The 26,908-nt window shown below is 42.5% G+C and overlaps 2 protein-coding genes across 5 annotated transcripts in view; one reads left to right on the plus strand and one right to left on the minus strand.

Moving 5' to 3' along the window:
• The window catches only part of CAMK4 (calcium/calmodulin dependent protein kinase IV), a 186,203-nt gene extending 175,860 nt beyond the window's left edge, over nucleotides 1-10,343 (plus strand). Inside the window, exon 11 of the mRNA XM_076363191.1 lies at nucleotides 862-10,343. Within this exon, the coding sequence (XP_076219306.1) occupies nucleotides 862-1,026 (165 nt within the window). The 3' untranslated portion in view covers nucleotides 1,027-10,343. The remainder of the gene's footprint in view (nucleotides 1-861) is intronic.
• A 4,562-nt stretch (nucleotides 10,344-14,905) lies between these two features.
• STARD4 (StAR related lipid transfer domain containing 4) lies at nucleotides 14,906-24,772 on the minus strand. 4 transcript variants are annotated; one of them, XM_076363195.1, is made up of 6 exons: nucleotides 24,717-24,772; nucleotides 24,233-24,362; nucleotides 22,506-22,552; nucleotides 20,821-20,947; nucleotides 19,732-19,846; nucleotides 14,906-19,181 (listed from the first exon to the last, which is right to left on the minus strand). In XM_076363195.1, the coding sequence occupies exons 2-6, from the start codon at nucleotides 24,335-24,337 to the stop codon at nucleotides 18,955-18,957; spliced, it is 621 nt and encodes a 206-aa protein (XP_076219310.1). In that variant the 5' UTR covers nucleotides 24,338-24,362; nucleotides 24,717-24,772; the 3' UTR covers nucleotides 14,906-18,954. The 4 variants fall into 4 exon arrangements, with proteins under 4 accessions (XP_076219310.1, XP_076219309.1, XP_076219312.1 ...); XM_076363194.1 differs by having other exon boundaries at nucleotides 22,506-22,555; XM_076363197.1 differs by having other exon boundaries at nucleotides 22,506-22,555; nucleotides 24,233-24,348; nucleotides 24,717-24,766.
• Nucleotides 24,773-26,908: the final 2,136 nt, after the last annotated feature.

A 26,908-nucleotide genomic window follows, 5' to 3' on the forward strand; every position in this document is an offset into this window, starting at 1 on the left:
ATTATTGACACTTTCATTGGCTCATGCCTTGTACTTTGACTTCATATTCTGTATTAGCTGATTCTTCTTTCTTGCCAATGTTTATATAGTCTCTTGTCATTAGCATCTTCTTTTTCTTTCTTTTTTTTTTCTTGCATGGTTACCTCTCCAACCACCCACAAAACTTGCTATACTCCTCATCCCTTCCTGCAGACCCGCTTCTTCTGTGATGCCTAAGCAAAAAGCTAGCCAAGTCAAAAATAGCTAGACTTGTCATACACAGAGATTAGTTTTTCTTTTTCTCACCTCTGTATGTTTGTTTTTTTCAGGCAATAAGACTCTTCAAGGCAAGGGCTAAGATAACTGTCTTAATGTGTGTCTTCATTTTGTGACATTTTATGTGATATGAGAGCCTATCCCCAATGCATATTTATATATATACATAGGAGGCTGCCCGTATGCTCTGCACCGTTATGCTTGGCATATGCAATAGTGATAAATATTGTTTCCCTTTGTGAACTTTTCATGGAATAATCAGTGCTAATACTGTTACTATCATGACAGAAGATAACGTTCTTTTTGCCATCTAACTTCAACACAGGAGATCTGAAGTAGTTTCTAAAAAAAAATGCAGCATGTGCAGCTGAAAAAAAAATTCTGTTCATGTTGGCCAACTTGTAACCTTGTGAAAGCAGGAATTTTAAACCTCAGTCCAGTATTTCAGGTGGCCTTCTAAATCTGTCCAGGCCCAGGCAGGTATCTGAATGTCACATTACCATGAAGACTAAACGCAGTTACGTTCCCTAACGGGATGATGCTAAGGCTGCAGTGCTGACAGACCGTGTCCTTTAAGGAACGTTTGCTTGATCCTCTCTTTCTCAGGCTGCAGTAAAAGCTGTGGTGGCATCAACTCGCCTCGGCAGTGCCAGCGGTCACAGCACGCATGATAGCAACAAGCCCAGCCGTAACCCGTCTCCCGTCCATGACTGCAAACCCGAAGAGAAACCCACTCAGGAAGCAGAAGCAACTCCAGAAGAAATGTCTTAGGCCAATGTGCTTCCTTGTTTCAGCTGAGATCTGTCATTTCATACACCAGCTAACTTGTCATTCAGCAAGAGAGATTCGTAAGCTTGGCCTCTCTGGTTCTGCTTTGGGGTGCCAAATGCACTGGCTGGTGATTCTACCTTCAATGCATGTGACTGCTTATGAAAATAGTAAACTGTTCCATAAGGCATGTCATGGAAACAGTGTTATTTGCAGTAATACCGGCAGGTGAAAACATGGGGATGAATAACTACCTACCATAATGCGTATACTTCATATACATCTATCCAGTGTTTCTAGATGGCATTTGAAACAAAATACTATTTAATTTGGTTTTATGAAAGTAGGTGTCTTCTGTATGTCGTGAGTTTCTTTGAACTGCTTCCTTCCAGATTCATAGTTCTGCAGCAGACAAAAGGGAAGGAAATACCAAGCCAATGCTTTTAAAACTCATGTACGAAATAATGCTTTTTATGTGTAAAATTCAAAAAATATTTGGGGATTTATATGCAAAAAACATTCCACTACTTCTGGGAAGAAATTGAAATGTTAGTTCCACTGGGCATGAAAACGTATGTTCCTCAAGCTTGTGTTGAGAATGCCTTATTCTGCCTTTTCCTGTTTATATAAAGTATTTTAATGACAACCAAAATTACTCAGATTTCTGCCATTTCATTCTCTAGTAAAGTGTTAGCAAAACAAAACGATAGGGAACTGAAAGGGGATTACGGTAGATGCAAATTTTTGAAATACTGTTATATTTATTCATTAATTTCTAAACTGTGCAGCTAGAAGACGTTTTTATAGGGCCTAAGGGAATAATCTGCAATTATCAAGCTGTAAATGCTTGAAGAAAGCTATTCCACAACTTAATGATTTTGCTCTGGGGAAACACTCTTATACAAGGTCTGGGAGCAAGCAGTATAATCCAGTTGCTTCCCAGATAGTTTAGCCTCATGAGTAACCAGTTTCCACTTGTGAGCATAATTAGTCCAGATTTTCCTAACAAAAGACTCCTCCTGTGAAGTGATCCACCAGCACAGATCTTGCATCCCCCAGAGCTCCTGTGTCTTAAGTTAAAAGCTTAAGTGCATGGATCAGCTTGCAAAATTAGGGTCAGGCTCTTCAGCTATCTTGATTTTTTTGTTGAACATAGTTGATAGGAATTGAAAAACTGACATGCATCAGTATGTATGACTGTTTACATTTGTTTGTTATCGCTTTGATAGCACATGAATTTCGTAATGTTATTGATATGTTACAGAAATGGCAAAAAGAACTTGATGTACAACAATGTCATTTGTGTTTGTTAAACTTTTTAATACTGATAGTTGCCTAACACCCTAGTACACTCAACATTCCTCTTTTGCTTTAATTGTTTTTATGTTAAGTTAAGCCTTGCACAACTTGCCTTGAAAAAAAATACCAGCTACTGGACAAACAAGTCATCAATAAAACATTCAGTAGCTACATTTCCTGATGAAATTAAAGGGTAATACAATGTTATTCCTACGGTAGGTTTGATAAATAAAATGTAATCTAGATTAATATAAAAAGAAAGATTAAAGATATTGTCTTTACTAGGTGAGAATGCATGCTAATGAATGTATTGTACTTGAGATTTTTTATCCGTTTCTTATAACTCTTTGAACTTCTAAAAAAAGGTTTGCTAATTAAGCGCAGTTGAAATTTAAAGTATGTGCATCCCTCCTTTTCCCAGGTGTCACACTTTGAGGTCAGCTGAAACAGCTGGTGGGGGCATGGCAGGTGTGAGCAGGCCAACGAGACACTTTTGCAGATTTTTCCTTGAAAACAAGTACAGTAAGACTAATCACTTTGGAGAAAGTGATAGGTACATCCACCTGTCTGACTTTTTACTGTCTGTCTTACCTCCTGCGAGGCGACTGCAGGACAAATGCATTTCTCAGCCACAGCCCTCCTCCCCCGATTACAGAGGTGAAGCCATGCGAGTTTGGTCAATGCGGAGGTTTGACGGGAGTGGTTGGATTTCTGTAACGTTTCCTCCTTTGTTTGGAGTAGTTGCTTCTAATCTGCAGAAGTGGGGCCGGCTGCACAGTCATTGCACACCTATGAGTGCTTGAGCGAAATATCTTCATCTGAGACATGGTTTGTTGAGCTAAAAAGTAGTCCCAGCTGATTCTTAAAGTTACTCTTCGCTGAATTTGCATATCATAAATATGAACTGATGCCATGCAACTGGAGACCTCTCTGTGACAGCATGATCTTGGTGGCAGCTCATTCTTGTGCATAAAGGCTCTGGGGCTTCAGTTGGTTTTGCTTAGTTTTCTTTTATTATGCTCAATATGAAACAATCAGCATGTCTGTGCTGAATGAATTACCAATATGTGACTCAGTAAAGTATGATGCCTACTTATGTATGAAAGTACTACACAGAAGGAAGAACAGCACTAGGGTGTATGCATGTATAACTGAAGAAAGGAGTGTTAACGTGCATTGTTTACATCTGAAAAATCACATCCCGGTGGCATCTGCCATAATTCAGACTTGGGAGTGCAACACCAGTGTCTTACTGTCACTGAAAAATATGAACACACCCAAAAACTACTGGAGGTGGACCAGTTCCACATCTGTGGTTATAAACTAGGTAGAAAATTACTGATGCTCTTTTCTGTTGAAATCCTAAGCTTTAAGTTTTAAAATGTTCAATGTATTAGCAAAGTCCTTCAAGTACAAAAGGGGGAACCTTGCCATCTTTCTGAAGCATTTGAACTTAGCAAAACTTTTCCTTTAGAGGCAGATTGTAGTATTAGCCAATTAAAGTCTAATATCTGAGAGCTAGGCAGAGGATCTGATGGCTGTTAAATAGCTAACGTCCTGCCTTTGCACAACAACAGGGGTTTTTACAAGTTCAGAAAGATTCACTCCAAAATAGAACAGATTTCCTGTCATTTCGAACACTTTTGCTTGCCATTTTGCGGATGACACAGTAAATTGCACTGCATGAGCCCGGTGTTGGTTTGTTAGCTGAACTTTGTACTTTGCATTGTGCAAGCATGCTGTAAAGACACAGATACACTGTAATCAAACTTTTGAATGCAAAAGAGCATCGAGGCAAAAATTTGTGATACAGCATGTGCTTCAGAAGAAGGGTACTAAGGGCTCTGTACCCGTGAGCGAGCAGGCTGTCGGGCACACGGAGAAGAGTGACAAAAAGTGCCCCCCATCCCCTTTGCAAGGACCCCATGCCTCGGTGAATAAAGCAAAGTGCTCTGAAAAGCCATGTGGTACTAGAGCAGGATAAAAGCAACAACCAAAAAGTTTTTGGAAGGGGCTCAGATCAGCAGAGAGTCCCAGGCTGGAGGAGGCTGTGGCTCACAGGCAGCCGGGCCTCAGCACTTACCAAATAAAGATCCTTCTCCTACAACTTGCACTGCGAGTGAAACACAGCCGCAGCTGGCAGCTGTGGGGGAAGTGAGGACAACACCGCATTTTTTGCAGCCCAGCAGCAAGGAAAGGGAAGAAGATGCTAGGAGTTGTCAGTGTCCAACTTAGCAGATGGCTAGCAGTATCTGCTAAGCAGCAAATGCAGGAGGACTCTGGAGAAAAAAACACCCATTTCCAAATAACGATTGGCAGCTATCGCTCAGCTCCCGCATACATCCTGGGGCATGCTGTTATGTAGAGCCCTGCAGTGCAGCTCTCGGGGGGGGCATGGGGGGGGGTTAAGAGTGGCATATGGAAGTGTAGGGTGGAGGACTCCCAGCAGATCCTTGCACAGCATCCTGCATATTGCCTGCTTACAGAGTGACGGACACTCGTGAGTCTCAGCTCAGTGCCTTGACCCCTGGCTTGTGCAGAGGCTGTGTATTTCTACTGGTGAAGAACTCAGTTTTGTGTGGCTGAGTCTACCTTGTTGCTGCTCAGGTTACAAGTGTATAGCTTATGTAGGCATGGCATTCAAGTAACACAAGGTATCTTCTTACATGGCAGAAAAGCAGGAATGAGGCTGACCAAGCAAGATGCACAGTTACACCTAGAGCGCAACGGCAGGGATACAAGCAAGTCCTGAAGATACCCAAGGTAAACGAAGAGACAGCTCAGAACATCCTTAAAGTTGCTTTATAAAACACTAGTAGCTCAAAGAATGTCCTTTCCTCCCTTTCAGACTAATTTCAGTTAGAACATACAACCACAATAGTGAGAGTTAATTCTGCTTTTGTATAAAGAAATTTAGCTTCCCTGATAAGCCCCTGCACATGGAACAAAAACCACCAGCTGCACTGCAAAATAAGAAGAAAATAAAATTATAAGGAACAAAGAGGAGAAAAATAGGAATAAAATAATTACGTAGTCTAGTTATATCTGGAATGTAAAGATCTTAGTTCCAGAACCTGTATAAAGTTTTACTGACAAGACTCAAGGTTCTCCACATAAGCAAAATTTTGCTTTCTGTCTGGAAGGTACAACTTCTGGCCAGAGTAATTCAGTGAAGACTGATGGAGGGTCAGTGCAAATATGGAGAGCATCCCTTGGAGTGTGAATCCTCTAACTTATATAAGGATGGAACAATGTACATGCATATAACTAAAAATCCAGCAAAAGCAAAAAAAACCCCCTGCATTGCATGCACTTCTACCCCTCCAGACTGGAACAGAGGACATGAACGCAGTCATGAACTTGGTCATTATTGGAAGGCATTCAGATATTGTGGGGATAGGCATAGTACAGAAGCAGGAACAGAATGGAATAGTCAAAGTGGCCCAATTCTGAACTTATCAATAAAATTATAGATATATATTAAAACATATATGTGTACACACACACACAAATATATAAATTTATCAAAAGGGAGGCAGAGACTGCTGAACAGTCTCCTAAGAGCCATGCCTGCATTAACAGTCACAGTAACCTTTTAAGCCGTCTTTTGCCCTTTGCCAGCGTTACTCGGCTAGAACTGAAACCATAGTGTTTCACATTCTTGTATACACAGATCATCACTGGATGAAATTCAGTGTAATGGATATCAAGGTATGAAAGATTAATAAATACAGTACTACAGAATTTTCCCCGGCTTTGGCTCCTTCATACCAAGACACAACTGGGAAAAGAGCACTTCAGTGCCCTCGTTCTTTTGCATGCTCAGGACACGAGCCAAAGTGGGGTGACAACAAAAGGACAGCATTTTGTGATGGGTTAGAGCTGCCCTAAACTGCACCAGAGGCCCCTGCCCAGTGATGCTCCATCCACAGCACATGTGACCAAGAACTGATAATCTAACCCTTAACTTGTGTATCAGGAAGATGTTTACTGGCCCAGGTATTTTAAACAGCATGTGTTCGCTCCTATTAAGTAGCATAGAGCTCCTCCCATTGTATCGGCTACTTTTTTCTGTCCACCTGAAAATTGCAGCATTCCAGGGGGTTATATGACAATACATAAAGAGCAAAGCTTAAAAGAAAGCGATCTTTTCTGTTTTTCCATTTGAAACTGGTTTCAAGAACAAGTGTTAACATGCATTCATGGCCAAACGGCTTGTTGTTTTTCTTCCCCTTTATGCTTCATCTTTTTTCCTGGCCCTGGACCCCATGGGGCACCCAGGAAGAGCTGTCAGCTGCCAGTCAGTGGGAGAAGAGCCATCTGACGCTTGGCAGGTTTCAGCTGCACTGCCCTGACAAATCTGCTGTTGCCCTTTGGTCTGTCAGATGGTTTCACTCCTGCTCTTCTGAGTTGCTTGTGCTCCCAAAAGAGTCTAGGCTTTACTGGTCAAGTATAAATATATTCCTCTGTGAGCCACTCGGTGTAATTTGTCATTGCCAGTTAGTACCCAGGGAGAGGTGTTTCTCCTTTCCCTCCCCATTTCCTAGACTCATGCCGTTTTCTGGCACCTTCTGTTTCCTTTCTCAAGAGCCTATACCTGGCTGACAGAAATAGCCCAGTGCTATGCAACAAATGCCAGACAGAACCAGAAAAGGATTCAGCTCCTTGAGTTAGTTTCCCAATAGAAAATAAAGGCACCTGGGCTGCTGTAAATGCTTTGCCTGTACGAGCTGCTAACACTTGGGGTGAGGGGTTCAGAGCAAAGTGGCACAAGAACAGCACCATGCCAGGTTCTGCTCCTCAGAACCAGGAAGCTCCATTGTCAACGGCATCTTTTTCCTTCCGTGGAGAAGATGTGGTTTAGGTCAATCGAAAGAAGCACATCAGGCTTAGGAACTCTGAAAAATATCATGTGTGCTATGACCAATGATCTTCTTAATATCATTTACTTAATACCGGTTGATATACTTAGTATCATATTTTATGCAGCATTGCCACTCACAGTGTTGGCAGAAGAAACAGTGAAGTCAGTTCATAACACTTGGTCCCATTTGTTGTCTGGAACTGTAAATAATGATCTGCTTTATAATACAAAACTGTGTGGAGCCAGTCATTGCATCTGCATATGTACATACAGGGAAAGACTATCAAAGAGAAAAAAGGCTGTAATTCTTAGTCCCATGTTAGGTGGATCTGGAATGGCTCTCCTAGTTGAAATTACTATGTCGTAGACATTAGGCAGTTATTCTGGTAACTCAAAAGCTGAGGCAAGCCATTGGGTATGATTTACAGCTGCAAATGGCATGTGATCTATCCCAGAGGCCCTATGTTCCAGTAGCCACTGAGTCGTATTTATTCATCCACAGAACTGTGCATAGGGGTCTGCTTTATCCTATCAGCCCTCAGTATCATCTGCCATGTCCTTTCGAGCTATTCCTTCCAAGAGAAAGCTTTTTCATTAATCTAGGAAATTTAAATTAATTGTGCACAAAGCCAACAGTTGTTCATCCATGTCTACTTGACACTGCAGCCTTGACGGAGGCTCTCTTCCAACCCCTGTCAAAGCAATAGTGTTGGGCACCACATTAGTTGTGATGAGATAATGTTGTTTTAATCCTGCCCAAGGAATTCTCTCTCCCTCCCAGACAAGCCAGAGGAGCTGTAGGTTTTGCAAATGTCCAGTGATCAAATTACCTCATCAGATTATCATACTTAACTAACCAAACAGGGTGTATGAAGAGTAAAGTGCAAAGACCCATGGCTGTTTAAGAGCCATATATCTGAGACGTTGCTGTTGAGCTCCATCTTACACTTCTGCTTGAAGTTAACCAAAATGACTAGGCCCATTTAAATCAATTGGCCTAGCCACAGCAATAAAGGCACCTGTGTGAGAATATCTTTGCAGATTAAGGCACAATTTTTACAGACATTAACCACAAAACCCTTCAAATGTTAGCTCCAAATAGCTGTGTTGCACTGTGAGAAATTATAGCTACCATACCTGCAAGAACCAGGGTATCTAGAAAAAAAAACAGATCCCAAGGCATGATTGTGTTACTTACAAATGCTAACTTTACATGAACGAGCACAACCACCACCACAAATTCCTAAGTACAGCCAAACAATAAATTCCCACAACAAAAACACCAGAGGATTTTGCTACGGACCACACCAAAGAGAGCTCCTTCTTAGCTTTGTCTGGACAAAGAATAAGGGGAAAAGTGTCTATAAGTGTTTCCTCCAAGGTCTCAGGTTCCCTGATTTCTGTTATCTTCCAGACATCAACATCAGCCATGTTTATGAAAGTACCACAAATGTATCCCACGCCAGCCTCCTCTAGGTGGAAAAACCTCACCACTGATCCCACTTTTAATTTGTAAGACATCACAGCTGGTTTTTTTGTACTATTAATATGGCTCCCAGTCTCTTCCTCAGCTTGCTATGGGTCCTGGAGTAGTCTTTAATGGTGAACAGGATTTTGTCAAGAAACATTTCATAAAACTAAGCAAATGTACTGGACGCATATTTAGAAAAAAGAAAATCTTTGAAGGATTTTCTAAATCCTGCTGCAGCAGTGTCCTCCCTGAGAAGTATCTTCCTTGGGAATGACAGTGATCCATGGGACCCTGCAGAGGGTCCCAGGCTGGTGCCACCACCAACCTACTACCCTCAGTGTAGCGGTGGGTGCCTCATTTGCTCTGCTCAAATCTTTACCATCTTGGCTGCAGGGAAACAATAATTACAAACTAAGATATTTTTTACTGAAAGTAATTAGAAACAAGAACAGTTAAACTACTAGCTGCTGAGAGCTAACCCCAGCTGTGTCTTCATGCTATTATGCACAACAGGAACTGCTTCCTTGTTCACAACACATGCTCGTGGGAAGTCATGCTAACGCTTCTGATTAAATAGCAGAAATTTCATTTAATGTTCCATAAGAGACATTGTTTTGGGGTTTGGTTGGGTTGGGGTTTTTTTTCAGAATACACAGTGTTGAGAGGCCTATGCTTGTGAGAAAATTAACTCTGAAGTGATTAGGTGGTCAGGGAGAAGGAAAGATGGAGAGGTGGAGGGTGAACCCTAGTCCCTAAGACTAAGATAAACAGGATGGTCTTTCAGAACAGCAAGGGTGGCTGATCCAGCTTGCGAGGGAGTGGGAGAAGAGGGGAAGAGTCACTGAGTCTGTCTCACCTGGGGGAAGCAGTTTGTTAGTCCCAAGGAGCTATACTACCGTGCCCTTGCAAGCCTGGGATGCACCAAGCAGAGTCTGTCTGGCTGCTCCAGGAGTTCATTAGCTTAAACTGGTTTTAACCTGAAGAAATGTGATACATTAAGGGCTTGTGTCTGGCTTGGCCTTGGTTTGGAGGCTCCTGGTGGCTCTTGGCTTTGAGGCTGGATGAGGACCAGACCATAAGCAGGGAATTTTGTGCTTCTGTTAATTCAAGAGGAGTATATGCTGCATGGTTAGGGTATGTGCTGATGCTTCCAAGACAAACAGACAAATGGTGCTATTGACTTGTAACACAAAGTATTTTATAAGCCTGTTACAGAAGCTCGTTGATCTCAGAGCAATGGCGGCTGGACTCAATAATAACAATGAAAAATGTCATATATCTATTAGACTTTCTCAAATTAGCTCCATGTTCTGTGTACCTCACTCCTTTTACTGCTTTATGTGTAAGAAATCCTGTACTGTCAACACTGTTTGCTTGTACTAACAAAGATGTTAGTGACTAAATAGAAGTTTATGGACTGCTTGTTTAACTGTACACTTTTACTTCAGACTAAGCCTGTTTGTGTCATAACTTTTCTGATACTGTGCAAATGAACCAGAGATAAATTGGAACCAGGAAAATATTGACAGTTTTGTTGTTTCAGTGTATTGTACTTGGGACCAATGTACCTGCTTGTGTGCTTGCATGGAAATGCTGATAAGCCATGAGAATATGCTTTGATGGTGGGAAGTCTATTTTTAAGTGGCTTGCATGAGCGATCTGATGCTAAATAAACTAGTAAATCTAGAAATGCTTACATCTATTATTTGCTGACAGCTAATGCTCAGCATAGGATAAGGAACAATAGTAATTATTATAGGGAGATGTAATGATGGGTGTTATCTGTTTATATAGCACAGTCTTGAATTAATTCCAACTTGGCATAGCATTTCCCCTTCTCCTCTTCCCTCAAAACCTTAGCAGTTGGATAACAAACTGAATGTTTGTTTTGGTGGTGTTGGGTCAATGGTTGGACTCAATGATCTTAGAGGTCTTTTCCAACCTTAATGATTCTATGATTCTATGATTCTGTGTTATTAGTGGTGGAGTACAGAACGAGGGGGCTGGAAAGACTTTTGCAAGGTTGTCCAGGCTATCCCTGTGCCCCGGGGAGGGTTATGTGAGATAGATGCTTGTCTCACTTGTTCTTAAAGACCTACAGCAATGAAGACACTGCCACTTCCTTGTGCAATCTACCAAATAATTTTGCTACTCTTATGACTGGAAAGTATTTTATAAAGTTCTGAGTCTTTTTGTTGCAGTTAACAGTTTGTCTATCATGGTGATCTGTTTCCTGCAACCATTTCTTATGAATTCAAAGGTTATTAAAATGCTCCTTTGTTCAGCATCCTCCTCTCTCAGCAGCACAAACCAAGTCTTTCCCCACAGGCCATGCACCCTAGGGTCTTTCACTGCTCTTCTTGCTTGCATACAGATTTTCTGCCTGTAATTGACTACTCTCTGTCTTGAACTATGTAGCCAAAAGCTATCTATCCCAAAACTGCATGTGGTACCTGAGTGGAGGCCTTGGCAAGACTGAGTTGCTGGAAGGATTATTTTTCATTTCTCTGCTTTGTTTCCGTATCTGTCATTTATCACCCTCAGTGGTGTTGCCTCCTGCTCAGTTTGCCATGGGTCGAAACTGCCATGGGTCTGCAGAACGGCTGCTTGGCCAGTGGGCCACTATGTTGTACTGGTGCAGCTTGTTATTCCTGCCACCTACAACTCCTTAGGCTTGCAAACTGCTTGAATGCAGAGTTCCTTCACACCCCTTCATGGGAGATGATTTTTCAAAACCCCCGAGGGATGTAAGAAATAAATTATGATAAGCTCTGCCGGACGTTCTGCATGGTAACAGTGCTCCAGAAAACTGGCTAATCTGGTGCTTCCATGGATGCTGCTGAATCTTTTCTCAAGCTGAGGCAGGGCATAGGTTCTTTCTACAGTTTCATGAAATCCTCTTCTTCCCACCTCCATAACAGAGTGCAAAAGGACAGTGGAAAGTCAAAAGGAGAGAAGAGGGCACGTACAGGAGCTGGGTCTTATGGACTTTGAGTTCCCCCGGAGCTCAAGATTCTTGAGCTTTGGACTGACCTCTTAAAAATAGCACATCAAACAGCAGAGTGGAAGCTCGTGTTACAGCATAACTCTACACTGCTTTTATAGCAAGCTTGAGACAATCACGAAAATGGGACATAAGAAAGAACTGACAAGTCTGTAACCTGACAGAACTACTCAGAGGGACTGTCCATAAGTTAGGACAGCTGAGAAGTTAAACAAAACCGTCCTGCCTCATAACTAACAAAAATCTGCATTTCTGCTGATGCCTGGTGCAGTCTGCTTCTTTATAAAGCCCCGGGTTTTTGTAGTTCCGATGTCCTTCTGAGCAGTTAAAACACCTTTTTCCTTCAGCATGTCGTACATGTGCAAGTAACTTTTTGACTAAAATATCCAAGGATGCAGACGGTTTGGGAAATGATTCAATATCTTTACATGCATCGTGAATTCTTTATACTTTTATTTGACATTAAAAAAAAATGCATGAAAGGGCTCTTCCCTCTTCTTCACTTCTTTTTTTTTCATTATCATATTTCCATTTCTTCAGGCAAGAGGCGTGTAGCCAGTCGAACTTGTGGTGGGCATCAGGTTTCTCGATTTCTCTTCCACAAATGCTCCATTTCTATGGTATGGGCTGGGAGGCACGGAGGCAGAACAGAAAGATGTTTTGCTCATGTAGAGCATATACAAAACTTGATTCTTCATCTTGCCTGCTGTTTTGCACCAGGAAGTGTTGGTTCCTTATGATCCCAGTAAAAAGACAATCAGCCTCTGTAAAGTATCATTTAAATTTCTATTTATTAGAGCTAACACAACAAAGAAAGAGAGGGTAGTAAAGATGATTTTGCATCCCTTCAAATGCTGGGAACCCTGAGTTGTGAGGCATCAAACAGACCTCTGGCACAGCATGCTATGCAGATCCTGCCCATGGAAGGGTTACCCCATTTTTTGTTATTCGAGATATTACGGGATTTTCTTAAAACAATTCATCATTTCATTCATCAAACTACTTACCATTTCTACTGTCAAGCAGGAAGGATGTCCACACGAGAACTTCGTGCTGCACTGTTAGATACAGGGAAGGCCACGCAGGTGGTGTAATTACTGGTACTGTGTGGCAGCCGCCTGCGGGCTCCTCTGCTACCATTAGCTGGGTAAGTTTATCCTGCAGCCAGGGAACATGCACAGCACAGCATGGGCCTGGCCGAGCTCAGGTTAACTGCTGTGTGGGTCACTAACTCCTCGATGTACAATGGTCTTCTGGTGAAGATTACTACACCTACTGGTTTTGGGAAACTTTCAGCATCTCAACTCTAATGGGCTGTGTTTCTGTACAGATGTTCATGTTTAATTGTATCTTTTAAATTAGTCTGATTGGTTGATACAGGGAGACCGTGAAATTCAGCAGATGTGGCTGTGCATGCTTAATCCTGTATGTGTAAGAGATGCTGGTTTGCAGGGACATTCCTCATGCTCCAGTGAACAGGCATGCTGCAATTTCTTTCCTTCTTCCTCCGAATTGTGAGGAGCTCAGAATCCTGTTAGGCATACAGACAAGGAGGGGTCGTATGGTACCCAAATAACAAAGTACTCATGTTTGCAACTGCTCAGACGCACTCCCTTGAGCATTGCCCTGCATCCCCAGTGAGCCTTGGAGCTTGAATTAGTAACACCGACATGCTAGCCATAATGCTGTGTGATTGGAACCCAAATTAAAGGTAGCACTCAGACTGACACTCTGAGAAAGACAGGGAATCTTACTTAGGATAGTAATTTGCTGCCTAGGGTCATAACCTGTCTCAGAGCTGGGTCTGTGCTGGCAGGCAGGCCAGCAGTCCCAGGTACAGAGCTCAGGAAATACTTTCTATCAGGCATCCCAGGGCACAGCCAAACTGGTCCACAGAAGGCCTGAGCAAGGTCAGTTTGTGATTATATTTTGGGCAGTAACTGATCTTCTAATAGCTCCATCTATGTTGCCTGTATCAAAGAAATATTTTCAAGGATCATTAGGCAGTCATACCGGCTTGACTGGCTGAACGAGAAATTTTGAAGAAAATCACTTTGGAAGAGACAGTTCTGGATAACGTGTTGGGATTTGGGACACCTTAACCCAGATGCCCAAGCAAGGATATGTGACATCTCTTATTGTGTGGGTCAGCTGTGAAATGTGCACAGACATCTCCTGTCATGTGTTGTCATCATCTGTGCCTGTTTTCTCCCTCCTAGTGGCACAATCCCGAGGAAGGTTAACCCCACAATAATCAGTCCCTACCCGTACTGTAAAACTGAGTCACCAGCACAGCTCAGTGGGGACTGGAAAAGGCAGAATATATTGCAAAGTTTAAATTATGGTCTAGGACTTCAGGATATATTCTTTCCTAGAGAACACTGAATCTTTAACATTGATTTTATTATTAATCTCTCCCATCTTCATATTTTCTCTCACCAGGAAATGGGTTTAAACATCACAATTTTTCTTAATAATTCTAATTAATGTCCTTAATCATTTTCTGAAGATCTGAAGTGGCCTCTGTACCTGTTTTTACCCCACTTTGCAGAGGGTGACATCATACATGCCCCACAAGAGTGTGCTGTATCTCAGCAGTCACAGTTCCATAGAAAAGCAACAGAAGAGGGCTGCAGCTCCTTGCTCTGAAGGATGTTACAGAACTCTCCTGCCTCTATGCAGGCTTAGTGAGAGAAACAAGGAAAGGTTCTACATAAGACACAGGCATTTTCTTCCCTTGTTTCTGTAGGTGCTAATTAAATACACGTCAAAAAACATGCTGCAGCATGCTTTATAACCCTAATGTACATCTATATGCCTTTTGAAAGGTGCTATATGCTCATGTGTTTCAGATTAACTTAATTTGATGGTTAATAAACCATTTCTTAAACATGCTAAAAGGTAAGTAATACTAAGATAAAACTAATAAAGTTCTTCCACAGCAATCATGGGTTAATTACAAAAAAAATATATCTTTTTAGAATTTAAGCTTTGAGAAAACCCTATTTGTACTGTTTTCAATAGACTTCAATTTAGCAGAAATCTGAGTTGTGCATCTTCCTAGGCCTAAATCAAGTTTCCAAGTAAAGACAGGCTTTTTGGCTTTTAAATTTAAGTAGACAAATTGATGGCATTAGAGATCACCATGCAGCTGAAGATTAACTATGTCATCAGACATAACTCCCCCAAAAATAACTGAATGCTACATCTGTCTGCACAAGTATTGAAAAAGCTACATCATGAGTCTGTTGGAATCCATGTTTTAATTTATTCTGTAATTGCATACAAAATATAAATACAATTCTCTTAAGTGCTGAACACAGTCAGTTAAAACCACTGTTAAGATAGACTGACTTTCTGAACATAGGCACGACTTGACAGGTTTCAATAGAACTATGGCTACTTTTACAGCAATGAATCTTCTAGGTTGAATCACCAGCTCACACCATCAAAATAGTTCTGGTTATTTATAATTACTGGAGGAATTATACACTCTTTTCGCGTCTTACAAATTCATCATGTTTCACGTTTATAAATTAATGAAAGTTGAGATCAGGGCTTGCGCTGTTCCCAGAGCATCTATCTGAAGTACTGGTCCACCTCCCAGCACGCTGTGGTAGAGTACCTTGGACTGCCCCCAAATTGAACTTAGCCCGATCTCTACCTTCTGCATATGTAAAATAAGGAGCACAGCTACAGGCAAGGTCAATGCTGAGGTTTTAGATGAAGAACAGAAGCCAAATATGAAAATTTTCTTCTTTAGCCACCTTTCCCATCCACACACAGAGCACGTAGTTAAAGTGCCAAAGATTAGACTGTCATATTGCCTAAATCCCTGAAAAAGTAAGTTTTTAAAAAAAAAATACTAGTCATATAAAAATAATTTTGATGTGCCTATTTATATGCCATTTCCCTAGCAAAAACTGGTCTCTGCTATTCTTGGGCACCTCATTCAGAAGTTACTTTCAGATAACTGAATTCCAGCTTAACTGAAACACTCTTAAACTCAAGCACTGAAAAACCTCACAAACTTGCAGAAATTCTGGTGCTGTGAGGATGACAGAAATCTATACCAGGTAATTTACTTTGTCTCCCACTACCTTCTAACAAGCCAAACATGGGCTCCTGCACTTTGTCCTTTCAACTACTTTCCTGTTAGTACTGTCTTGGCTTCACCTAGATTGTCCACTGACTTAGGAGGAAAAAAATGCCATAGTGGGAAAAGAGGTTCTGGTCAGATGAGTACTTGATTTTGTGGCTTTCTTGGTTCTGAATGTAGTCTGGTTAAAGAACAGGTCTGATTCAAGATCTAATACCCCTCTCAATCCTTAGCTGTATAAAAAGAAAGTAAGTTTTGGTTTCAAATAAATACAACACACTAGGAAACGGGACATCTTTCTTCTAGTTCTGTATTACTCTACAGATGAACCGCTTGGAATAATGACTGTAGGAGTATCAGCTATGCATTGCTTCAGCAGCATAATCAGCATACATTGTCAATCATTGCACTCCTAAATCAGAAGCGTTTTTAGAAGTGTGAGATTTCCCATTATAAATCCTTCAAATTCGTTACTACCTTCTGTGATTTCTCCTCATCTGAAAACTGGAGAATTGTACTATGCTCTTTCATTGATTAAAAAAAAAATAAATCTGACTCCGTTCTCTGTCTCTGGTAGTCACTACTCTGTTACTCACTTGAATGTTCAGACTCATTGGCAGAAGCAATAGACTTCATCTGTTAAAACACACAAAGCCAGTTTAATCAGTGTTTAAAGAATAAATTACTATAATGCAAAATAGAAGAACTACTTTGCTTTCAGAAACTTTATTCTCATTCACAAAATATTCCCATCTCTAGGCCTGCTACTGAAAACAACTCTGTTGACAAAAAGGAAACCTGCATGGAGAAATTTTTATAAAAAACATCATCATACTTAAAACACACTAGGAATTTTCTTCCATTTAAACCTAAGTCTTCTTTCTTCAACTGCTCTGTGCTTCATCAGCCTATCTTCACTGAAAGCATAAAAAGCTGTTTCACTCAAAGCTAAATAAGGGTAGGTACTCTAGGGGTGTTAGAGCCCTTTTAACAGGAGTTTGGAACAGAGACCTCTTAATCTTTTCTGCAGCGCCTAGTGTTGCACAAACATCATCCTCTAAGTGTCTTGTGCTCCTTCTGACCCGTTTCTCCAGCACTGAAGTGCCTCTGTGTAGATTTAAACTGGGCTTTTTACAGAGCAATGGAATATTTTTCTCTATATACATCTGTATCACAATCCCTCAATTAGTCAGTCGCAGCAGTTTTAAAAAAAAGAAGACATGAATATGCAGATTCACTATACATGAAGTCTTTATAACTGGGAAGAATAAAGAGGGTACGTTTCACAGTTTCCTCTATAATCATGTCAGCTTTCATCCCACACAGCAGTATTGCTAGGGCTTTCATACTTGCCTCTGTACCAGTACTAGAAAGGAGTGGACCCTAGCATTTAGGAAAAAGTGTGTCTGCTGACACCGATTCCTTAGTGTCCTTGTGGTGGTGCAAGATCACCTTGTGAACTTCCAGCACTGCAGGGGAAACAAGGAAGATAGAAAAGATGGGAAGAGTACCCATGGTGTTTAAAGGGAACTGCAGAATACACAAAACTGAACAGGGAGTTGACATTTTCTGCCTATGAAGACACCAAAGGCTGTTTGATGCCATTAAACAGTACTAAATGCCTTAATACACGAAGCATGTTGGGAGAGCCCTCTCTATACTTGGTGTTATGTTTCTTCTACCTCTCCACTTGAGCAATGAGAAAGAAAAGTCCTCACTGTTCAGAGTTCAGCTACAGTGGCCAGTGTCCAAAGAGCCAATATTGCAGGGGAACAATTTTCATCTGAATTTTTTTTTCCTAGGAGTCCATTATCAGTCCTTGGATTGTATGCATAGAAATGGCCCTAAAATATTAGGGCTCCGAGGTACTTTCCCTATTTACTATGCAGCTAAACTTGCCTCTACTAGCACTGGTAAAGCATAGGGATAATTACAATCTCACCTGAGCAAATGATGCATGCCAACATTAAAAGCTTAATGTCAGGTTTTAAACAGAATTCAGGTTCCTAACAGCACAGACAGTAATCTTTTGAAAGTCCCTGCTATGTACCTATCAGCATCACTGATTGGCTAAATATCCTTAAATATCTGACCCTCCATCCTCCAGCAGATCTGAGCAACTCTGCAGCTTGAGCTTTGGCCTTCAGTTGCTCATGTTTTAAGATGCTCACTTCATTTATTGCAAAGATCAATCTAGGGGTATTACCACAGAACACTCCAGTGTGCTGTACCAGCATGCTGGCAGTCTGTGCTGTTGGGGCTACACCAATGCCTATACCTATACCATATAGTGGTCCTTTCTGTCGCTTATAGTAATTCCAGGTTTTTCAGTTAAGGAAGACACAAAAAAACCCCACACACAATTACATGCAAATTTAAGTAAAAAATTATTTAGAAGTGCAGAGTATCACAGAAGATCCAATGGAATTTTGCTATTTTGACAACTGTGTGATTAAAAGCCCAGTAAAAACTATGGAAAGACACCTGATGACTTAAATGAGCTTTGGATCAGCTGTAAGGGCATTTCTTTATCTATGCACTGAGACTGTTATATATAACAGTTAATTAAGTTACAGTTACAACATCAAAGAAATGCCAATAATGAATACTTATTTTTACTAACAAGAGCGAATAGCTTTCTTATGAATAGTATCATTTAACAACTTAGCTATGTAAACCCTACGATAGATCAAAACAAATCTTTTAAAACAAATTACGGATGCACCCGTACAAACTACATAAATCAAAAATTTTAAGTAAATATAAAAATATATATATTACAAAATCACATCTTCAGTGAGATCCTGCCTGTACAGCGACCTGCACCCGCAAAATCCTGAGCACTCCACTCTCAATACTGTTGGTGAGAGCTGAGTTCATGCTGCATTTTTCAAGTCCCCCCACACACCTTGTGTTTTCTACCTACGAAACCAGAGGTTTACAGATTCAGACTACTCCTTACACAGCTGCAGAGTGCTGAGCAGGAAACAGAATCTCGCGCTGTGAATTAGGAATGTGTGCTAAGTATCACATCAAAAAGTACTTGGTAAAGTTGTTTGGATCCCTCTACATAAAGGTTCAGGTATCATTCACGAACAATGTTACTCACCTCTTAACTCAGTAGCTAACCTATGCTAAGCTAAACAATATAGTTTGATTGCAAGAAACGCATGGGCTTTTAAGTCACTGTTTGTCTATGTTTTCAGTGCCTTTTTGAGGTCAGAGTAGAAATTGGCCAGGGTACTAGACATGGCAGTGTCTACTGCAGATTGTGGTAGCATCCCTCGCAGTTCAGTCTGAATATAGCCTGTCAAAAGGCTGTGGCTAGGATAGTCCTTGAGAGGGACGCAGAACCAACCGCAAGGGTGATTGAATCCACGGACAAAGTTAGGTCTCACCTCTCCATAGTCTAGGCTTATACCTATCAAGGAAAACAAACAAAAAAAGGGAAATTAATTTGAGACAAATAGAAAATAAAGGTACAGTAAATTTAAAATCTACATGTTTCTGCTTGGGGAATTTAGTAGAAGTGACAGACACACTCCAAGTTTCTGGGTACTTTCATGCATGAAAGTTGTCTGCTCTTCATCCAAACTCCGTGACAGACAAGCAGAACTTGATAAGCAGAAATTCTGACATTAAAAAGACTTTTCTCCTATTTAATACCAAGCTGTTACTCCACCCAGTTTGCTGTAAGAGCTGAGTCAGAGCCTCACAACTTGTCTCTACCACTCCTGTGCCACAGCTGGCATAAATGAAACTTGGCACACAGGGACGGCTCATGGGTAAACCAGTAACTTGTATACTTCTTTAAATCTGTAAAATGTTAAAATACCTTTGAAATACTTGTTGGAGACCATCTTACACCATTTTTTAATGCTTACTGCAGAACTAAACTTAATTTGAATCAAATCTTAAGCCAAGCAGCTGTTGCAAAATAAGAATTAAGCAGAGGTTAAGTGGTGCCTTACCACATGTTAGAAGCCCATCTTCATAGCTTGTAGTGTAAGAGAAATCCACAAACTCCCTTGGTGCTATGATGTTCCAGAGCTGGCCAGCAGTGGTGTAGCGCATCACACAGCAGTTCTTGTTGAGTGACAGAATGAGGAGGGTAAAAACCAAAAATACCTTAGTATAATGAATACAGGGAAATTTATGCTTGTAGGCAGCTAGCCTTTTCCACGAAGGTTGCAGCCTCTGTCAACCACACTGTTCAAATAACTTCAGTGAGGTCTGAATGGCTGTGTCGTTTTCAGTCTAAATGCTGGAAGTTTGTAAGGACGTGCAGTCTGCAACTGAGAGCTGCAGCAGCTGAGAATATCTGGCACCTTTAAACCACACTGACTAAAGCTACAGAACTCTGTCATGCCTGGGAACTGAAAGCCATGTGGTTTTTATGTGGCTTAACCGCTACTTAGCAAGTCTGAAAGGACCATGAATAAATTGCAAGAGGCCTCTCTCAGGACTAAGATGCTCTGTCAAGTACTTTTAATCCACCAAGTGAACAATAAACCAGAATGCAAACAAGTCTTCAAAAAACGCTTTCTTATAAGAAGCATCATAGCATCATAGCACCAAGTTTGTATAAGTTTTAGGGAATAATTAGCAAAAATACCTTGCCATATAAATCATCTTTAACAGCCAGAGCAAAAGACAATCCATGTTTAAGTCAGATGTCGACGGGGTTTTGGAGTCATACTGAATGTCCCCAGTAACCAAAGGAAGGCTTTGGCATATAAAATATTATACTGTAGCTCTCTATATGTGAATTTTATCAGAGGCTACCAGAGCTCCCAGGTCCGAGAGAATCGTGGCCAACCAAGTTTTACTCCTTTATTTTTAGCATTGATGGAAAGCTGAACTTCAAGCTTCAGAATAGGACTGTGCAGCCAGAAAGCCTTATCTGAGGTTGCCCACAGCATGTATGCACAATATTGCATGTGCATGCAGAAAACAGGCGGAAAAATGTTAGTATTTGTTGGAACGACTGCTCTGCTGTACTGTTAAATCCACGTATGCATCTATACACATTTCCCTTAAGAATCTAAACAGGTCTTCACCTCTTCAAAAGTTTCCATGATGTCCATTGTAGTCATCAAGCTGTCCCAGTCTAGCCTATAAGGTCCAGGGCGAATATGATCCACTATTCTGTTAGTAACATCTTCCACCACTCCTTGAGCTTTGTAGCTAAAGAAACATATGCTTACATTTAAAAGTGAGAAATTCTTTATAAATATTCCTTTAATTTGCAACAGCACACTTACTGTAATACCTTGGTACCTGGAGTTATGGTCAGTGGACAATTGTATCAGAAAGACAGTATAGAAAAAGACCTATGGGTGCACCTATTCTCCTCTGCAGTAAATGTTATTCTGAGAAGCTTTGTCCTTATGCTGCAATTAGTATTTTGTAAACAGCAAACTCTTTCCTCAGATAAAAATCATCATGTTTATTTCTCTAACAACTTGGTATTTTGCTGCTCTTGCTGGGGGAGCAAGGGAGTCCACCAGGGACAAGTAAAGCTAAAAGCAAAAAGAAAGGAAAGCAGGGATACAATGGGAAAAACATTTTTCATAAAGTAGAAGTAACAGTAGTAGGACCAAGCTAATGAGAAACTATGTTATGCTTTGGTGGCGTATTAGAGTACCAAATAAAATAATCTGGTATAAGACATTACAGAACATTCACTTGTTATCAGATATTTTTAGTAGACACCAGAGACTTTGTTTACTTGAGTTACTGAGCCTCCAGCTCCTGAAGGGGAAGAATCCATCAGAACCATTATTTTCAAAATAATTCTTATTCATTAAGCTGTTCTTATTAATAGTAGGTAACTAGTCAAGCAACACATTCACCTATTCACTTGCGCAGTTCACCCATATTCACTCACAGTTACCTGGTTGGAGCCAATCTCAGCTGTATAGTCAGAACTGGAGGACGACATGAACATGCCAGTGGCTTCTAGGTAGGTGTTTGTAAAGTTCTTCCAAGTGTCCTTTATTACACCAGGTGTATACACAACCCTGATGTCTTCATCTGCACATAGCAGCCACTGCCCTCTTGGCGGTGGTTCAAGCTACACCTGTTGTTGATGCCAGTGTGCTTGTGGCCCAGTACAGACTCTTGGTGTCTGGGGTCATCAGCTCTTGCAGATTTAACAAGATTTAAATTCCACAGAGCATATCAGTCTTTGAGATACTTTCAAACACTACTTTTTCACATGACTTTTCCTTTCTTTAGAGTGCTGTTTTTAGTAACTATGTCTCTACCTAAACCTACAGATATCGACAGAACCCAGTGACAGAAAATCACACAGGAAGGGCTTTTATGTCACACATCTTTCCCACAACTACATGCTTGATATTTTACTCTATTGTAGTTGTATAGTCACTGTGACAGTCCAAGGACTGACACTTCAGACCTACTGAACCTGGACTTGATTCTGTGGTTTGCAGACCATCCTTCTAAAAGGTCTGGGTATATGTTGTTGCCCACTTCAGCCAATGGGAGTTTTGTGGTGTGTTCCACAGTTTTCATTGTTCGTTGTTCTAGACACCATGCAACACTAAAGCATCAAAGTATAATACTAAAAAGAAATGTACAGGCACCCCAGATGATCCACTTAGTTTCTCCTGTGGAGAATCTGTGTAGCAGAATGCTGTAGAATCCATGCCCTTAATTTCTAAATTCTACAAAACACATTTGTGGAACCTTAAAATTGTACCTGCTCTGCAGGCAAACTTACAGATATCCACAGAATTCCTCTGATGGTTTACGCCACACAGTTGCATCCTTCTGAAAGAAAATGGAAGATATGATGTTAATTGTCACTTACATAGAATTCTAAGATGTCCAGAAAATGCCTCAATTTTTCTGAAGGAAAGCAAAAGACTTTACCATTAACTATGGTTCACCCCAAAGTGCTCACTGACCTGGGCACTTTTGTACACTTTTCTTAAGAAGATAAGCAGATGTTTCAGACATCTTTTGCTTGTAATCTTCCATTCGCTCAAAAAATCAGTCAATTGCCTTTCTCAGTGTCAAATGCTAGAAGTCTCTGCAGACATAGGGCTTGGCAGGCTAAGCCAGTTTACTAGGAAAGCACATAGAATAATGGAACCACATAACTAGGTAAAGCCTTTCAATTAAAAGGCAACTGGAAAACCATTATCTGGCCACTATTTAGACAGGAAGACCATACAACTTCTGTAACACATGACCAAGCAGATGTGTGCAGGAGGTGCTGACATTGGCAGACAAGAAAGCTTAAGTCGTCCTCCTCTCCTAGAAGCCTGACTAGAAGTGTCTTGCAAGCAGTAGTCTATTTATTTTAAAGTTAGCCAGAGAAAATAAAGAAAACAGTATCTTCCGATTTTTATCTAGCTGTAAAATGGAACCTCTGTACAAAATATCTGAATTTCGGTGTTAAAGAGAATACCATACGGGACCTTTTTATTTGGAATCATCATCATGTAAGCACAAAGGACCAAATGTCCTGAAGAACAGTAGTTATAAGTTCTGCCTCCAGAACTGTTGAGGATACTTAGGGGCAAAACACACTTCCCTGGCAGGTAGCTAAAGCTCTGAATTTCTTTTTCATGGCACAGTACCAAAACACAAGGAAGGAAGGAAGTCCAACTGGAAATTTTACAGGGGTAAAATCTGGGGAGTAACGTGATCTGAAACAGTGAGATGTGTGTAACTTCCTGAAGGAAAATAATGGTGTAGGTATAAGACTTAGCATTTAGCAGAGCGGTGTTTTGCAAGAGTGAGAGGCTTGGATGCTCTGTTCCTCCCTTTCAAGACAGTGAATTTGTTAATTCTGCAAATAATCAAGTTACATCTGGAACACTTGACCCTCTCTTACCAATGTCTGCTCACACATTAGAGAATGGCATTCTCTGTCATGGAAGGAAACTTCTGATAATGTGGGGGCTCTGAAGGCAATGGAAACATGAAGCAACATGAGAGAAAGAATTGAGAATGATCTCACTTTTTAAGAGGGAGACACTTGGAAGGTGAAGCGTGATGGGTTCAAGCATTATAGACAAAAGAGATTCCAGAGGCCGGCAGAGCCTACCTGCAGGCTGTGGTTGGTTTGTTAGAAAGTACAAGTGCGCATCTTGCAACACTGACAGTGCTAACAGCATTTCAAATTTTGCTTTAAGAAAAGCCTATAGTCCTGCACAGGTAGGATTCTTCTGTCAGACGCTTCCCTGAAAATGGGTAGAACGAATGACAGAGAATGTCTGTAGACAGGAAAAACGCATTCTGTCATCTAAAGCTGTGCTATCCTAGAAGGGTGGTCTCACAGGGCCTCTCATCTGAAAGCCCTGCAAGAATCTGCCCAATGTTTCACACTCCTTACACACGGCATAATAAGCTCTTCCCCCCGCCCCCCCGCCAAGTGACCTGCAGCTTCCTCGAGGGAACAAATCGGGCCGCAGGCACCGAGCTGCCCAGACCACTCACGGTTTTCTTCGCGACCCGCCATTCGCTGTCTGCGATGCTGTGGTACTGAACCAGGGTGTTCCGCAGTTTCGTAGCCAGGGGTGCTGAATCTGGCAGGACATCCATTTGCTTTCCTCCTGCGTAACGATACCTGTTACACACGCGTGTACATCAGAACAGGACGCCAAAGAGACGTCGACAACAGCACGACTCATTTAAATCCACGCACTTGGAACACAGAAAGCAAGAACTACCACCCACCCCCCCGCACGCATCCCCCCCGCTCGGTGCGGGTGACAGGGGGCGGCTGCCAGGACACCTCGCCGGGCGGGCGGGCGGGCGGGCGGGCGCAGGCCGCGAGCCAACGGCCGCTCCCGCGGCGCCAGGCCACGCCCGCAGCTCCGCGGCCGTCAGGAGCGCGTGACGGGCGCGAGCCCCACCGCTGCCGCTGCCGCTGCCGCTGCAAGCCCCGGACCCGGACCCGGACCCGGCGCCCCGCGCTCACCTGCGGCCGCGGCCCTCCGCCTCCTCCGCCTCCCCCGCTGGCGGCACTGCCGGCCGGCCCGGCAGCCCAACGGCCGATGCCGGCAGCCAATGAGAGCGCAGCCGGCTTCCCGGCGCAGCCAATGGCGGCGCGATCCGCCGAGGGCGGGGGAGGGGGCTCGCCTCCTTCTCGTATCACGCGAACTCTCGACATGTCACCGGCGTGTCGTCACGAGCTGGAGGAAGGAGGGCGCCCTCCCGTTCGCTGCTGCAGGGGAAGGAGTGCGCCCTGATTGGGTGGAGGGAGTGGAGTGATGGGAGGGGCGGGGTTAAGGCCGGCAGGGCAGCCTCCGCGAGCTCGAGGGCTGCTGGGGGCGGGCCTGCCGGGGCACGGCGGCTGCGGCGCGGACCCGCCTGGCCGGGCCTGGCCTGGCCTGGCCTCGCCTGGCCTGGCCTCGCCTCACCGGGGCGTCGGGGAGCCCTGCGGCCGGCGCAGCGGGACGGGCCTGGGGGAGGGCCCAGCTGCTGTCCTGATAACAGCGGGCTGGCCCCGACCGACTGCGGTGACAGCACGTTACCACAGCGCCGCTGTGTCTTCGTGGGAGCGGGCCGAGCCTCAGCCGCCAGTCTGGGTCTGCGTCGGGGCTCGTCTTCTCACGTGTGGCCTGTTACCGTCGCTTTGTAAAGGCTCTTTTACTGTGACTTTATACAGGTGGTCAGCCTGCGGCTGAAGCAGACTTCGAAGTGTGTGTAACTGCTTGCTTCCTGCAGAGTTGCACTGTTCACTGGACTTCACCCAACTCGGTCCAACAGAATCATACGGGGCAACATCCGTGCAAAAAGACCAAAAATCTCAGAAGGGCAGGAAAGGAAATGGGGCAAGAAGTAAGTGGTTGGAAAGAGTGGGGGCAACAGGTCTTCTTTGTGTGGTAATATGTTGTTCATTTTGGCTAATGCTGGCTCCCAAAATGAATGTGGTTTGACCATGGTTGTGTTCTCAATACATGGCTTTACACCAGGGTTTTGAACTGCCTCTAGCTCCCCTTGCAGTTCACAGCTCTTGGTCATTTTTCCTTAAATGAAAATGGGTCTCTAAACAAAGACTGTGCTTTTAAGGACATACTAAACAAAAAATGAAGATGTCTTACATGTAATCCTTGCAACTTTACAATACAGAATCAAAAGAGTTATTCTGAGCTGAAAGTGTAGCAACATTATAGGAATGTATTTCTCCAGTCTTCCTTCAGACTCCTGTGAGTGAAAAAGTGTACATCTGACCAGCCCCTGGATGCTTTCTCCATTCTTCCTGGCCTGTTGCATTTCTTGAAGTCCAGTGTTTTCTTGCCTTTGAGTATGGCTTTCCTTCCCCATGGGCTGTTACTTAGTTCAAACCACCAATGTAAGCTTGTTCATTTTTTTAGAGGGAGACTTCTTTTTTTCGAAGGAGGGAATGACAAGTTTTTGTTGGAAAATTACGATTTTTGAATAAAACCTTATTTGTAGAAATGTGTCAAGTTTCCATGGGCTGGATGGATTTTAATGGAAGGCTGCCTGGTCTCTTGAAAGCTGCTCTGGCAGCTCCTAGAGCAAATTTCTTAAGCCTAGGAGGTCTGTAAGTCTTCTGTAAAGCCCCTGGATACTCTATATTCTGATATTCAATATTAATTTTATGATACGGGCCAACTGGGTGTTTTCAGGGCTTATAAATCAGTTCTTCACCACAGTGAGATGGGTACTTCCATGTCTTCTAGGCTTCCCAGCTGTGCAGTGCAAAGTGTCGGTGAAGCAACTGAAATAATGATGTGCAGGTGCTGCTACATACATTTCCTGGGTCTATTCCTTCACTAGCTACAGCAGTACCTACAGTGCTACCAGCTCGAACTTGTGCCCATGTGAGGAAACTGCTATGGGGAGACAAATGTTAAATGTTGTTAACTATGTCATAGCTGGGCCTTTGCTGCTCCTTCCTCCTGACTGCTGTGGCACATCTTTGCAGCAGTAACTGCTGAACCGCTCCCACATTACACCAGGGCCATGTCGCCCCAGAGGTATGCAATATCACTGTAGAAGAACATCTGTTCCTCTTGTCGTACAACACCTTGCACAGGGAAATTTTGCTAATCACGACGAGTGGGATCCATGAACACTGTTAAAAGCCCGAAATACCTCTGGTCCCCCAACTTGAAAGTAACTTGATAAAATAAAATTTATCCT

Source organism: Aptenodytes patagonicus, chromosome Z (genome assembly GCF_965638725.1).
Source record: "Aptenodytes patagonicus chromosome Z, bAptPat1.pri.cur, whole genome shotgun sequence".
Lineage (NCBI taxonomy): Eukaryota > Metazoa > Chordata > Aves > Sphenisciformes > Spheniscidae > Aptenodytes > Aptenodytes patagonicus.

Coding starts and splice junctions, on each gene's coding strand:
- STARD4 (XM_076363194.1), bottom strand. CDS start 24,337: ATGGATGTCCTGCCAGATTCAGCACCCCTGGCTACGAAACTGCGGAAC. Junction 20,948..22,505: donor GAGGAATTCTGTGGATATCT/GTAAGTTTGCCT, acceptor ATGTTTCTTTAG/CTACAAAGCTCAAGGAGTGG. Junction 19,847..20,820: donor TCATGGAAACTTTTGAAGAG/GTGAAGACCTGT, acceptor TCACTCAACAAG/AACTGCTGTGTGATGCGCTA.